The sequence below is a fragment of the Micropterus dolomieu genome, linkage group LG13 (genome assembly GCF_021292245.1).
Source record: "Micropterus dolomieu isolate WLL.071019.BEF.003 ecotype Adirondacks linkage group LG13, ASM2129224v1, whole genome shotgun sequence".
NCBI classification, from domain to species: Eukaryota; Metazoa; Chordata; class Actinopteri; order Centrarchiformes; family Centrarchidae; genus Micropterus; species Micropterus dolomieu.
In genome coordinates this window covers 15,526,840-15,542,636 of record NC_060162.1, presented here as the reverse complement: position 1 = coordinate 15,542,636, position 15,797 = coordinate 15,526,840, and the positions used below count along the sequence as shown (strand labels likewise).

Here is a 15,797-nt window from a genome sequence, read left to right as displayed (position 1 = left end):
ACATCTGCTTTAAAGAAGTCAGGCATATTGATGCTTAAAATAAAATTTCCTTCTATGGTCCTTGTCCTCTGAACTAAAAACAAACAACATTTTCTGGTACTAGGCTAATCTGTACCTCAACTGAATCTTTAAAGTTTCAATAGTCCAATAAAAACTATCTTGGTGTGTTCTCTTGAATCCACTTTCTGAATTTTCTTTCTTACTGCTCTTTTTTATAAAATAGTTAAACAATGGCTTTTCTGTTGCTCATGTAGGCTATGTGTTGCCCTACACTTCCACGCATAATCACGCAAAAAAAATTCGTAAGGGAGGTGAAATCACTGTACCTGCTTTACAAGGATCCTTGTAGTCGATTACATCACCGAAGTCGGTAAAATTAGGCTCCACAAACTCCCAATCAGCCGCCAGAGAAACGCGCAGACAGACGCACACCAGGAACAACAACGTAGGCGCGACTTCCATTACTTAGGCTATTATAGCCTGTAGGTAAGCTATAAGAAATATGTGTGGTGTTAATAAGAGGTCTGGTTAATGGGCGTTGGGAATTGTAGGAAGAGAAAAGAGGCTCCTCGCGGTTTTATAAAAACACAGCGCTGTTTTCACACGTCTCCATTCTGCTGCAGTGATTCGCTGACATACAGGAGCGACAGCAGAGCTCACACAGTTCACAGCAACACACACATCCATGCATCCGAAACCAGAGAGCTGCTTCACCTGCAGGCGGATATAGGCTAGGCTACACTTTTATATAACGTGTAGCCTAAAGAAGTATTTAACCTCATTTAATGTTTCTTTGTGTGTGTGTTCTGTTTTGCAGAGAGGAGCATTTCGGAGCAAAATGCTTATAACTTATAACTTTGCACACTGAAACTATTTTTTAACAGTAGAGTAGCTACATTTTAAAATTCCAGCTAATGGTCAGTTATATAATCCTAAATATCCCAAATATCTCAGGCTCCGTATTAAGACTCCTGCTTAGCTATTGATTGACCACACACACCACCTGCAGGTTTCAAGATCCACTGCCCCACCCCACCCCACACACACCTCTTATAATATGTGGAGACACTGCCTCAGTAGTGCAGGAGCTGCTTGAAGAACAGAGCTAAAGAAAATTTTAAGAGAGGAAAGGATCCACTGATGAGTTTTATGTCCACCTCAGCTGCTTCCAAAGCTCATTCATCCTTTTGGATGTCACATTTAAACCTAAATGCAAACTGCTGCATTTAGTTTGTCTGCTTATATTTAGCTTTTTACAAGAGATAAATCCTGTTTTTTGTTCTTAATCTGAGCTACTTTACTGTGACACAGTTGCCATGAACAATCTCTCTCCTCTAGAACTGCTTTTATTTTTGTTTTAAGGCCCGAGTACTGTCACTTCAGTTTAGCTGGTTTGGTGTCGATTCATCTCTTTATGCAGCAGCCCCCTGTTGCTTTGATTATCAAACACAGAGTCTTCTTAAATCTGATGCAACATTTTGGTCAAATTGTACATCATCTTAAAGGACCAAAACTTAATTTCATGACAATCAGCTTTTTTAAAAAATTCTTCAATGTTCTGCTCAGCCGTTTGGTGGAGCACATTTTGAGTCATTATCTAATTGAAAAAGGGGTTGAGCTTAACTCAGCCTGAGCCATCTCTACCACTCAGTTTTGTTAGGTTATGTTTTAAAAAATCCACTAGATGTCGCTGTGTCTTTAATCCTTTAATGTCCTTAGTGAGAAAAAGCAATGAAACATTTTTTCATCACATTTGCAACAATAACAACAATCAATGGATTTTTTTTTTTACAGACCAGGCAGTCGCTTCATGTTAATAGTATTAAACTACTACTGCTACTCCTACTAATAATGATTAAATGGGGTGGTGATGGTACAGTGGATAAGACACATGCCTTTGGTGTGAGAGACCCAGGTTCAGATCCATTGTTGAGACATCTGTGTGTCCCTGAGCAAGACAGCTCCAGAGGCGTGTGACATAAATAGCAATTGTAAGTCGCTTTGGATAAAAGCATCAGACAAATGTAATTAAATTTAAAATTATCAAATAATATGTGTTCCCTATTTGTTGATCTTCATGACTCAGACTAGCATCAGAGTCTTGAAGATCTTCTGGTGTAAGGGCCAGAAAAGTACGGTTGGACGCTGTACAGAACAGAAAGAAAAAATCTAAATTACAAAACTCTATACTGTTATAATGCTAGCAATATGTTAGTATACCTACATGTGCCAAGCTGCAGCATGTATTTCACTGTGTCTGACATTAGAAGGAAATCTTGAACTGTCATTATTACAGTTTCCATTGAGGTAAAGTTCTTAAGTCAGTTGTCATGCAGATAAACTGAATGACCATTTAATTTTTCAGTGGTGCATTATGTTTACCACTATGTGGCACTGATGGGTAAGGTGTAGAATTGAGACCTAAACCTATACCTGCAAGAAAAGTGAAAGAAAAACAAACAAACAAAAGAATCAGCTAGAACAAATAGAAACAGTAAACCACTTGCTAAGACTTTTTTCTCATTCATGTGAAGTCATGGCATTGTGTGCTAAAATGATTGTGGAGAGAGAGGGAGAGGAGTCCCACCACTTCACTCCTCCTTTGCCAGTGCACATCTGCTGCTGAGGAGATGGGAAACTGATCCAAAGACAAGCGTTTTTAATGCCTTGGAGATCGCTCTGCACAGCATGGCTGACATCATCAGTGTGTTGTGAGAGGGAAAGTAGACGAAAATCTTGATTTGGAGAGTATTTATGTTTACCTACTCTCTGGTCGAGCTGCTGCTTTCTCTTAAACTTGGGGTGATGTCCCAGTGCTGGTGCAGGCAGGTCCTGCTCGGTGTAGAACTGGGAATGCTGGTGGCGGTCCTGGTGGCCGGCAGCGCAGGACAGGTCCATGACAGGAGGGAGGCAGGGTCGTCCTGCTACGGAGGATTTGACCTCTACTTTGTTTTGGACAAGTGAGTGCTCCTACTTTTACTTTTAGATCACAGAAGAGGGCTTTTATTATTCTTTCTATGCATGACTCAACTTGGATTGGTTTGAAGACTCAGGTGGAAACATCATTCAAGATGCTCTCCAGAGGCATAGGGCTACCACCTGGATGGAAAATATGTGCTTCTGTACAATAAACTGATTTGTCTCTATGGTGTTTATCTCTTCTAAAATTAAAATCGAAACAGTTTCGGGCTCTGTGGAGACAAAAAAATCATGTGATTGACTTGGAGTCATAACTGCCAACGCAAAGCACACATGGATATGACGTATGTGTGATTTGAAATGTCACAAATGTCTCTGAGGATACATGCTAAGAGATGTTTGCTAAAAATGTAATTTAAATATGTGAGCGTGAAAGTGTTGTGGTAAAGAGTGCGGTGTGTGTCTACCACAACATTTTCAAATTGTTGAAACTGAGGAGAAAACCAATTAATAGCATTGCAATTCATTGTCATGCTGCCCCATAAAAAAAAATATGGCTGCAACATTATGGATTGATTGATGCGTGCTTTGGTCTATAAAATGTCTCTCAATGCACATCGCAGTGCAAGGTGACATCTCCAAATATCTTGTTTTGTCCGATCAACAGTTCAAAACCAAAGATCTCCAGTTTACAGCAACATAAAACAGAGAAAAATCAGCAAATCCACACAGTGGAATAGCTGGAACTATAGATTGCTTGGCACTTTTGTTTGAAAATGGCTTAAATAATTTAATTAATTGTCAAAAAAAGTCAATTTTTCAACTAATTGCTTCAGCTCTATTTGCAATACTGCATCGTTATATTTACCAAACACAGATTTGATTCAGATTTCTAGAGACTTGAATGCCCTGTGAACACTGACATAAAGGTTAAATTATACATCCCATTAAACTGTCTAAAGTGAAGCTCCTGAACTGGTCATGTGTTGTTCTTTTGCAGGCCAGATTACACCAGATTACGCCAGATAGAGCGTTTACACAATGATGAATCCTTTGCAAAGTGCTTATGCGTTCACTTCAATGATAAAGTGCACAACAAGGATTGTCAAACTGTTGCCACTGACAGGAGTCCACATCTACAGTCCCAAGTTCAGCTCGCTCTCCACTTTAGTCTGCAGAACCCTTTCTCCATTAGAGCCAGATGTTCCAAAGATCCAGAATTTTTGGCTGTGTGTGCACTGGGACTCACATCACAGGGTAAATGAAAACATGAGGCAGGCAGAAGACAAAGAGAGGCAGTGCAGCGTGAGAAGAGGCTTTTAATTTTTTCTTTTGTAATTGCTGACTACTGCTACAAAAGCTGCATTTTTATTTTGATTGTTTTGTTTCGTCCCCACCTGTTTTCAAAATCAGGACCTGACAGAAAGCTGAGCTCATCTGAGAAAATGACGTGGCACTTCAGTTTCTGTTTGGCATTGAAAAAGCGGGCAGTGAAGCCACATGAGAAAAAGTGGAAATATTAAGCATCAGCATGCAGAAGGAAATAAAAAGGCTAAAACTCCCTGGCTCCTGTGTTTAACTATGAGGTATACATAGATGGGCTCATACAGGGCGTATATACATTGCATATAAAATGCTTTGTTAGTTCATGGCATATAGACAACAGCATAATAAACCTTTAGAATTTATTATCTTAAGATTTGCACATCAACAACTGTAAACCACAAGGGAAACCAGTTTGGCAATTTAAACATTTTTAATGCAAAATTGTACATTGTTTGTAACCCTATGCAAAATGTGCAGTAGGCCTACTTTTGACCAAACTCAAATATTTTAATTTATCAACAGTAAGTTAATAAGCAACAATTCTGATAATTGATTAATCTGCCATGAGCTCAACTTTATGTCAGGTCCTGCTGTTCCTAAATGATAGTAAACTCAATACCTTGAGGTTCTGATCTGTTGTTTTGCCCAAACACGGTGCGAGAGGCATATGATCATTAGTTTCAGCCCTATATTACATTTGAACGTAAATGCTGTGCAAGAATGGTGCAATCTTAGGTCAGATCACAACACAATCTCAAAAGCCAATCTTAGCTTTTAAGAGGCATTCCACCTTTTTATTTATGATTTCAATCCATCACTTGCAAGTCCTAATACTACATGGAATTACAATTTTAAATGCTACAGTATAGACTAGATTCAAAGTGCAGTTTTAGACTCATTGTTTGCATGATCAACTTCTCCATAGGAGTCATGAAATTAAACTCAGTATAAAATGACAGCTCAAAAATGGATGGCATTTAGGACTGCTATATATAATATAATAATATAATATAGGATTACATTTCCATTGAAACATCAAAATAGTAAATTGGTCTTCCTTGAAACCTCTTCTCAGGTCTGGCAGTGTGCAACATTACTGGAATGAGATATATTACTTTGTTGACCACCTGGCTCACAAGTTTATCAGGTAGGTCCACGCAGAAACATCAGGTTTAAAGAGAAAATGAGAGAGAATATAAAACATGACAGCCACGTCTTCTTTTTTTCAGTCCTCAGCTGCGGATGTCTTTTATTGTATTTTCAACAGAAGGACGGACTCTCATGGCACTAACAGAAGACAGGTTGTCTTAAAGATTTTATTTGCATGTCTGTTTTATTGTCTTATATACTGAGTTGACTCTAATCCTCTTTGCTATCTCATGTTATTTCTATTAATATACGTTTTTATTCTCTGGAATACGTCAATGATCAGAGAGCAGATTCGGGCCGGCCTGGAGGAGCTGAGCATGGTGCAGCCAGGTGGAGACACCTTCATGCACAGGGGTTTTCAAAGAGTAAGCCATCTGTTAAGTCAATGTGAAACTGATCCTGCTTACCCAACAGTATGGCATCTAGCTTTTTTAAATGAGGCTCGTTTAAATTTACAGCCACTGACGCCTCAAATCTTCTCCCTCAGGCCAGCGAGCAAATATACTACGGGACTGGAGATGGTGAGTAGAACATTTTCCTTTTCAACACTTAATCATTCCTTCTACTAATGGTGTTTATCCATTTGTCAGAAGTCAATTCAAACGTGGGAGAATCATCATATGAAGAAAGAAATGACAGCAAAAAGACTGCTGCTTTTTCTAAATGGCTTGCGTTGATTCTCAATTTGGCAAATACATAAATGGATTTTGTCTCTGATCTGGCTCTGACTTTCAGGTTACCGGACAGCAAGTGTTATCATAGCCCTGACGGACGGCGAACTGAGAGAAAATCAGTTTGACCTGGCACAGAGAGAGGTGAAATGAAAACCAGTCAGAGTTTACAATGAAATGAAGGGTGTTAATTCAAACATTATATCAAAACACTATTGAGTTAATATGTTCTTGAACATACTCCTTTCCCAAATGTAATAATGCATCATATAACTTATTTTTCCCTTCACTATGCTACTTGAAAATAACTTGAAGTGTAAATCTGTATTGAATTTTCAAGCAACACGGATATAACGGGAAGATGTTACAGCTACATCCCTGATGGGGGCATGGCACAAATGGAAAAAGCTTTTAAGTTTCACCCCATAAAGAGCAGTCTCCCCATTGTGATTTAGTGAGCATTCACCATTTTACTACAGTTTATTTGTTTGTTTTTGTGTTTTTTAATCAGGCCAGCAGAGCACGGCAGTTGGGCGCCACTGTGTACTGTGTAGGAGTAAAAGACTTCAATGAAACTCAGGTAAATCAATAACCATTAGTTAACCAGTGGATGAATTAACCAATCATCCAAACAATAAGGCATATAATCAGTTATTCATTCAGTCATATTTCTTGGCAGCTTTCAACAATAGCTGACAGTAAGGACCATGTGTTCCCTGTGAATGATGGATTTCAGGCGCTGCAAGGGGTCATTGACTCGGTACGAAAGACACAAGCATGAAATTTTAATAACACAGAAAAGTGTATAGTTCTAATTAAACACCTCATCTTTGTTTTGTAGATCTACTGTACTTTGTTTTATCTACTGTACTTTCAGTTCAGCTTTTATAATATTTATTTCCCTTTCAGATCCTGAAGAGATCATGCATTGAGATCCTGGCTGTAGAGCCTTCCAGCATCTGTGAAGGAGGTAAAGGGAAGGAACAGAACAATGTACTGTATATACTATTATATTGATGACTCTACCTACGCTTCTTGAAAAATACACATTGCTAACTTACTGCAATAGAAAATGAATTTTAAAATTAATTTAATCCCACTTCAGAATCCTTCCAGGTGGTAGTCAAGGGAAACGGTTTCCTTCATGCCCGAGACGTACAGAAAGTTCTTTGCAGCTTTCGCATCAATGACACCGTTACTTTGAGTAAGTATATGCTCCAAAGTTTTCATTCACAAACTTTAGTTCCATGATATTGTACACTTTTCCAGACAACAGCAATACACTAAAATGAAAATATTCTATCTGCTTTAAGATGTATTTTTGGGGTCTTTTTTTGTGGCTTTTAAGCTGCATGAATCCATATTTTTATATAAACAATGGGTCAGATCTTTAATGTGAAAGGAGTCACATATTGACAAACCCACATCAAATTTTTGCCTAACGCTACAGTCCATCTCTACCAAGCATTTTTGCATCTTTCAGCTCATTGTTTTGGTTTTGCGGATCACAGTGCTTCCTGCCCAGCAAACAGCAGACAGACACAGTTAGCGAATAGATGGTGAACATTGTGCAACATTTAGCAGCTAAAGAGCTGGAAACTTTTCTCAGGAGTTGGTGGAGACCATAACGGAGCTAAAAGGAGAGAGAATATTGGACTTGCATTCATCAGATTGTCTGACGCATGACTTCAGGTCAAAGCTAATGCTGCTTTGTGTCTGCTGGATCTGTAAATAAGCAAATGTTTGCTAACATGTTCTCCATATAACTTTCCAAGGCCATAATATGTCAAATGTGATAGCTTGTTGTGGAGTTCTACCCTCAAAAGGTCACAAAAAACACAAAAAACAACACATTGATGCACCTATGCAGCTAAACAATTGTATTGGGATGTACTATATAATCAGTCTAAACCCAACCATTGGCAAACCTGTGCACTGCAAAAAGTGAGCTCTCAAAAACAAGGGAAAAAAGAATTAAAATGGGGGAAATATTACTTAAAATAAGCAAAATTATCTGCCAACAGAACAAGAATATTTGACTTGCTACTTAAGGACAAAAAAACTTAAAACAAGTGAAATTCTCTAACAGAAAAGCCACCTGGTAAGAAAAAATATCTTGTCAGACAAAAAACAAGTATATTTTGCCTTTAATTAAGATAATTAATCTTACTTAGATTTTAGTTTTTGCAGTGTGTAGACTTGGATGAGGAACCAAATTTGTTGCAAAAGCCTATGAGTTGGTTAGACTGTGAAAACTTATGTAAGTCAATCATAGATCTTAAGGGGGAAAATGTCCTTAATGGAAACCAGTTTGGCCAGTAGCCCTTTTGGGCCACAAGCTTATTCACTTTCTTGCCAAGAGTTAGATGAGAAGATCGATAAAATCTCCTGTCTCATATGAAGCTACAGGTTAGCTTATCTTAGCATAAAGACTGCCCAAAGGTAAAATGGTTTATTAAAGGTGAACATGCAGCAAAAGCACAGAGGGAGGAAGAACTTGTGAAAGTTGTATTATATCACAGAGTTCTTAAGGTAGGCCATTTTACATACATAGTGGGACAATTGTGTTTATCCCAATAGAATAATAAAAATATGTGTGTGAATTAGTTAAGCAGAAAACTATGTATCCCCTCATCCTCTCACATCCACATTAAATTGTGAAGTGATTCGACAGAAAACAGCAACAACTGTAGGTGTGTGAATCACAGAAACGTCATCTATTTATTAATAGGCCAAAAATAACAGCAGTTTTGGGGATTTCACTCAGACGTTTACATAATCGTGCCAAGTTTGTTTTGGCCATACAGATGGGGATGGGTGGGGGAGAGAAGCTCTTTGTGGCTCACAATGATTTAAATCCCTGTCCTCCCCAAAAACCATCAGCACCATCTTCCTCTGGTATAACGCTCAACACTTCTCAGATGTCCAGAGTGGAATGTGGATCTCATCGTGGACTAGCACTGTCTTTGCACACACTAGACGCTCAGTCAGCCAGGGTAAATAAACCACAACCCTCCCTCGTTTGCTTCTTTTTCCATAAGGAGAGGAAGTCCAGGAATTTAATAACAAAAATAATATTTTGAGGCTTGAAGCTCCTGAAGTTTCAGGACCACAGAAAACTTTTCCTTTGCATCACTTTCACTACTTTCTCTTTCGCCAGTGAATATGATGATGTTAGTTATGTTTCCACAGTGAAAAGGCCGTTGGTGGTGAAAGATACCTACCTTTTGTGCCCAGCTCCTGTTCTGGAAAAAAAGGGAACGTAAGTGACTACTCTGTTCACAGATAAGAATGTCTGTCTCATATTAGACTGAAGAGCTCAAAACACAAACTTTTCACTAAAATACTACTATTGTAGCTTCATGTCAAAATAAAGCAAATTATCATTGCTATCATTTACTCTCCTGCTGTTTCTACAGATCTGCCACTCTCCACGTCAGCATGAATAATGGCCTAAGCTTTATATCAAGCTCTGTCACGATTACTGCAGTCACTTGTGTAAGTCCGACGTAAAACAACATGGTATTACAAATTTCTGCTTACACACTAGCTTAAGGCTTTCAGTATTCAATGAACTTCAGTCTTTGATTTTGGATGCGGAATCTTTCCTACTTCTAGCACAGCTCAAATTATATATTATTGCACAGCTGGCCATTTAGAATAAGAAGCATCACAGAAACACTTGTCATCAAGGACTCTTTTGATATTGCGTTCATCAGCTGTTCCTTTCAGTTTATCTTTCAAGAAACTGTCACACATGTCTGCAGCTGCACCATGTTGACTCTCTGCCTTAGTTTGCTGCATTTCCTTAGTGGCCTTGACTTATAAAATAAGAAAGTAATCCATAATGCTCTTTGCAACTGTTTCCCACCCTGCTAAGACATGAAAGAGGCAGTCTCGAAGATGTGATCCTAAACACACACATAAAATATCACTTAGTAAGAAACGTCTTTAGCATTTAAACATGAACAAAAACAAAACATAATGTTTTTACAAGATTCAGTAAGGTTGTGTACAGGTGTGGTGAGGTCTGGACACTGTGCTGTAGTTACTTCTATGTCTTCTCCTTCAGGAGGTGTCTTTGTCATTTTAACCAGCAAAGCATCTCTCAGTATGACCACATCATAGAAATCAGTGATTGCAACACACCCTGGTTATGTCCCTGTATCTATTTTCCCCTCTAGTCTGATGGGACCTTTGTGGCCATAGCTCTGCTCATCCTGCTGCTCCTGCTCACCATCACTCTGCTCTGGTGGTTCTGGCCTCTCTGCTGCACCGTGGTACGACGACCATCTTGGATCCTCTCAGAGTGAAGAACACACGTCGGCAAATGTGTTTGTGTTGGCTTACAGATTTCTTTTTCGCGTTTGCAGGTCATTCATGAGCCACCTCCTCCAGTCATAGAGGACATCTCAGTAAGTGGTTTTATTTTTTCTTCACCTTGTAATGACAAAATGCTATAAAATTCTTGGCAGCTGTATTAATGCCATTAATCATCTTTAGGATGATGAGGATGGTTTTCCCAAGAAGAGGTGGCCCACCGTGGATGCCTCATACTACGGAGGACGTGGAGTAGGAGGCATCAAGAGAATGGAGGTATAGAAAGAGATCAGAAACCCAGATAGCTAACAGATTATGTATTAATTAATACATTTACATTTTACAAATACATGCAGATGCACTGAAAGTTAGTGATCAATATGCAAAATGTTCTGACTTTACACAGTTATAATGCGTACCTGTAAATTAATGGCAAATGAACAGTAACAAAGTGAGTTATTGCTTTCATAAAATGGCTACAACAAATTATTCATCATACTCAGGATTATAGTATAAAGTATAAATGAATCTATAAGGGCTGGAAGATGAATAGCCACAACCAAAGAATATGCCACAAGTGTGATTCATTTCATTTTTCTTTATTGAACCAAAGTAGCCTATCATTGAGATTAAACTCTCTTTTTCAAGAGAGACCTGACCAGGAGGGCAGGATAACAATTAATGAAACAAAAACAACATAAACAAGCCAAGAAATGTGACATCATCCAGTTGCACACTGATGAAGAGCACTATTTTCCAGATACTTTAACACCAATCTCAGAACCCATTGGCTATTGTCTGACAATGATTTGGCCTCTGGGGGCAATAGCCAATGAGCTTGTGGTGTAGCCAGCAGATATCCAGATAACAGATATTCAGGCTAATCCAGTCATTGTCTGATTAGCAAATTAAATCTACTGTATATCTGTATCTCTCAACCGGCTTCAGGTTCATATGAAACATGTGGCGACCTTGAATGTAGTGCTCAGCCAGTCTGGAAATGTTAAAAGAGGGGAGTGAGATCAAACACAAATACAGATGGAATACAAAGGGAAACAGGAAGAGACTCATTCCTTAAAAGAGATGAGTATGCAAGTCCATGCTGGAAGAGACCAAGTCACTTTTTTGTTGTGGCTAGTTTGAAGAGGCAGTGAGAGTTAAGATGAGGCCATCTGGCCAGTAAACTGCAAGAACGACAGATCTACCAAATGCTTGGTTAGAAGCAAAGAGTCTGAGCCCCCGAGGCTGAGATGTGTACTCTGTTAACAGCTGAATCATGCAAGATTGCATTAATCGTTTGTGGTTGTTTCACAACATACCTGTGTCTTTGGTTTTTGACAGTCTGCTCAGGATAAATTAAGTCAGTGAAGTCTTATGTGAAGGCTTGGACTTTGAAACTTGAGATGGTAAAAGGAAATAATCCTTTCAGTTTCTGTGTGGAAAAGAAGGAAAAGGTGCAGTGGAAAGAAAAGTTCAGAGTCATGATGTCAAGAGATTTCTTATGGAATAAGAAGAGGCAGTCAGACATCTGAGCCCTGTGCTACATGATACCTGAGAGCAGCCGTCAGCTGGATAAGAGGTGAACAAGAGAAACAAGACTGAAGTGTCCACAGATCAAGAGGGACCACATGTGTCTGCTGAGGAAGAGGAAGAAGGTCAAGGAGACAGAAGTCACCCACTCAGTGTGAAGTGCTTTACAGACTGGTAGTGCAGTATAAGGAGTCTGTGCTGTGAACCTGAAGCCTTGAAGCGCCTTGCACCGCTTCCAAACAGAGCAATGGAAAATATGCACAACTCAATTTAAGTGCTTTCTCTGCCAAGTTAAAATCTTTGTGGCCTGTATGTGGCAGCTGCAGAGGACTAAATCTGAGTAATGAACTTCCAATGTTGCTTTGATGGTACTGGTTTCACTCTTGATGTGATGGATTGTTCTTGACATTTGCTTTGGCTTTTTTAGTGGCTCTCTAAGCATCAAGGTAATTATGTTGGGGGGAAAATAACTTGAGAAAAAATCTTTCAGTTTCCTTTGAGAAGGCAAACTATCTGTGGCAGTGGGTCTACTGCTGAATTTTGAGGTTTTAGTAAAGTAAAAAAGTAATGTTTTCTCAGAGGTTTAGAAAAAATACTAAACTTTGGAACATATATTGATGCAATTCAACTTTGAGGCGAGTGATCCAACTCTGATTTCAGAGGACTGGTTAATAAAACTTCACCTAGACATGCTACAAATAGCTGGATACGCAAGGAAAAGGTATTGTTTTTTATGTAAAGCAGCAAGTTGTTGCAAATGTTAACATCATTTAGGCCTACACAGTCATTTAACACAAGATTAAGAGTCTACAGCTATGCTAGACACCAAAGGCCCAGCTGTGCTTTAAGCTAAATGCTACATGCTCACAATGATAATGCTAACATGCTGATGTTTAGCAGGTATAATGTTTACCATGTTTATCATTTTAGTCTTGTGTGTTAGCTTGCTAACATTTGCTAATTGGCACTTAACACAAAGTACTACTGAAGCTGATGTCATTAGTTTCAGTTAATTGTTGCTAGAGGAAAAGGCCCACCAAAGTTGTTAAAATCCATCCCAGGCACCGTGAATATACGTAGGCCAACCAAAGTGGTTGACCAGCCAACCAACATTACTAGAGCCACACTGCTAACATGGCTAAAAATAATTGCAAACACTACTGCTCTCAGCTTCTGTGGCAAATTTAAACAAATATAATGGTTGATTTATCAGCCATATTTTAACCAGTTTTAACCTAAAATGTCTCTATCTCGTCAGTGATTGCAGCACAGGGCTGAAAAGCCTCTGTTTCTAATCTGTTCAGGTCCGATGGGGAGATAAAGGCTCAACTGAAGAAGGAGCCAAACTGGAAAAAGCTAAAAACGCACGAGTTGTGATGCCCGCAGAGGAGTTTGATCCACCACGGTCCTACTACACCATTCACAAATCTATCCGCCCCCAGAAGTGGTACTCTCCCATCAAGGTACTCTAGTCATTTTTCATAAATAATAAATAAAAAAAAAGATTTATTAATTCACTCAAACATTCACACAGGACTTTTTTGCATGCTACTGTTATTTTTATTCTATAATTTGTGACCAGATGTCTGTTCATATTTTGCTTATTTAGAAATTTTTTTTAAATTATCATATTCATGATATGGATGATGTTGTCATAGAAAAGTACGCTAATCAAATGTTTAATTAAATGTGTTTCATGACGTTGATATCACAATGTTAACATATGTTATATAGTATGATACCAGTTCTAGATGTTTTAAAATGAGTTTTGACATTAAAGCCACCTTCCTTTCTATGGCTCAAATATTTTATATATTTTTAGTGTTTCTGGGAGTGATGTTATTACCAGGAAATAGTTAATAAAATGTGTTTCCTAACATATTAGTCAGCTGAATAGATGGTAATAAGAACCAGACATGAACTGAGCTAACCCCTGAATATGGAATCTGTTGAGCGGGTGTTTTTCCTGACTAAATATATTCTTTGTTTATCCTGTCTCTCTACCACATAAAGCTTCCTATACAAGAATCAAAGATAGGCATCTGAAGCAGATACAGTCTGGCACAAATAAGCAGACAAACTCTGCTTGTTAGTTGACTCGTTGTTAGTTTTTTGAAGGATCGTTTTTGCTGCACTGCTGGCCAATGCATACACATTATGTTAATATTCTGGTTGTTATCAGAGATCACTGGTATACTGTTTTTTTCTTTTTGTACTGTCAAATGGAATCATCTTTCTGCAGGGCAAGTTGGATGCTTTGTGTGTATTCCTGAGAAAAGGTTATGACCGAGTGTCCGTGATGCGACCTCATCCTGGAGACAAGGTAAGACAGATTGACAAGCCAGAGATAAGAGAATAATAGTAAGTCGAGGCATAAACTTTCAATTCCACTATGGAGCAATGAAAAACAGCATCAGCTCTTTACAGCTGCAAGATAAACACACACCAATTCAAAACAAAGCAATGAATAAGATTGTGAACCAACTATGTCAACTTTTGGCAGGCAGACTTTTAAGAATTTTCCAGAGCTGAAATCCGTGACCTTTGGAAATGAGGGATAAGGGAAGTTTAGAGCCAAGAATCAAAGCTGAAATCTTATCTGCATGATATTAACTCAAGTTATTCCATGAACTAAATATTTTTTTAAAGTCAAAGCTGCATCAAATCATAAGGAAAAACAACTTCAATGAAACCCTCAAGTGGTATAGTGAGTAGACAAAGGTAAAAACAACTACAGTATTTTCTGGAAGAATGCTCTTGTCTGCAGAAGTCATTAGGTGTAGAAGCTGCCTGCCTCCTCCAGCTCCCAGCGTCAGCAGGGCTGGGCTGGCAGGAATGCTGTTTCCTTCCATGACTCTCACTAACAGAGCAATTTCCTCTTTCCATTCATTGACCCTTTCAAACCTGCTGCTCGCTGTGCCACAGATATAGGAAATGTTCATGGAATACACGGCAGTTTCTTGTCTTTACAAATGAACTTTTCGTTACATCTCGCATTGTGCTGTTAAGTTTGTAAACAAGGCAAGTCTCCACGATGACCTTTCTTTTTGTGCACTGAGCCAACTTGTATTTCTGTATTACAGGGCAGGTGCATAACCTTCACCCGAAGCACACACCCTTCTCCTCGCTATCCCATCTACAACCATCCCTCTACGCCCGTCTACACTTTGCCCCACAGCTACCAGCGACGACTGTCAGATGACAGCCACCTCTTCCATTTGCCCCCTTCGCCAACTTCAACGCTCCCCCCTCTTCCGTCCACTCCTCCCCCGTCCTCCGCCGCTCCTCCCATGTACACACCACCTCCAAACAGAGTCCTGCCCCCAGCTAACATGAGCCCAGTCTCTGCACCCCCGTCTCCAACTGGCTCCCTGCCGCCCCCACCTCTGGGTCCACCCCCATGTAGAGCGCCTCCTCCTTCACGCCCTCCTCCACGCCCCAGTCATGAGAACCAATGATGAAGACGATTAAGAACTAAAACAAAGTTGAGGAGGAGGATCCAAGCTCAGGATGTAGACCTGAAAAGACCTTCTCACTGTGCCCCTGTTTAATTAAGTCCAAACAGAACTGAAATAAGTGTATAATGCTGGTGATTAAACACCTGCACAGTGAAAACTTTAAACAATTAAGTCTGTGTTCCTCAACAATTGGCTCACGCATGATGTGCCATGACCTGTGGCTTTTTTATTTGTCTAGAAAGTGAATATTTAGTGTAGCACGCACAGCTTTGGTTATTAAAAGCTACTGGAGCTAAGCAATTTATTGACTTTTTTGAGAACATTCTTCCGAATATCAAATCAGACAAATTGGTCAAGCTTTGCAATGTTCCATGGAGTGGTAAAAACTTGCATTTTAGCCTTTGCCTTATGTAAATCTTTTGAT

The 15,797-nt window shown here is 39.2% G+C and overlaps 2 protein-coding genes across 6 annotated transcripts in view; one reads left to right on the top strand and one right to left on the bottom strand.

Annotated features, from left to right (window-relative positions):
- The window catches only part of LOC123981996 (bone morphogenetic protein 1-like), a 20,564-nt gene extending 19,660 nt beyond the window's left edge, over positions 1-904 (bottom strand). For all 3 annotated transcript variants that reach the window (XM_046067297.1, XM_046067298.1, XM_046067299.1), the window contains exon 1: positions 327-904. In XM_046067297.1, the coding sequence (XP_045923253.1) occupies positions 327-462 (136 nt within the window). In that variant the 5' untranslated portion in view covers positions 463-904. The remainder of the gene's footprint in view (positions 1-326) is intronic.
- LOC123981997 (anthrax toxin receptor 1-like) lies at positions 439-15,797 on the top strand. 3 transcript variants are annotated; one of them, XM_046067303.1, is made up of 18 exons: positions 439-486; positions 5,321-5,392; positions 5,475-5,546; positions 5,678-5,759; positions 5,882-5,915; positions 6,130-6,209; positions 6,577-6,645; positions 6,745-6,825; positions 6,975-7,035; positions 7,171-7,269; positions 9,258-9,327; positions 9,485-9,563; positions 10,250-10,345; positions 10,439-10,480; positions 10,569-10,661; positions 13,220-13,378; positions 14,158-14,238; positions 14,999-15,797. In XM_046067303.1, the coding sequence occupies exons 3-18, from the start codon at positions 5,488-5,490 to the stop codon at positions 15,371-15,373; spliced, it is 1,560 nt and encodes a 519-aa protein (XP_045923259.1). In that variant the 5' UTR covers positions 439-486; positions 5,321-5,392; positions 5,475-5,487; the 3' UTR covers positions 15,374-15,797. The 3 variants fall into 3 exon arrangements, with proteins under 3 accessions (XP_045923259.1, XP_045923257.1, XP_045923258.1); XM_046067301.1 differs by lacking the exon at positions 439-486 and adding an exon at positions 2,686-2,960; XM_046067302.1 differs by lacking the exons at positions 439-486; positions 10,250-10,345 and adding an exon at positions 2,686-2,960.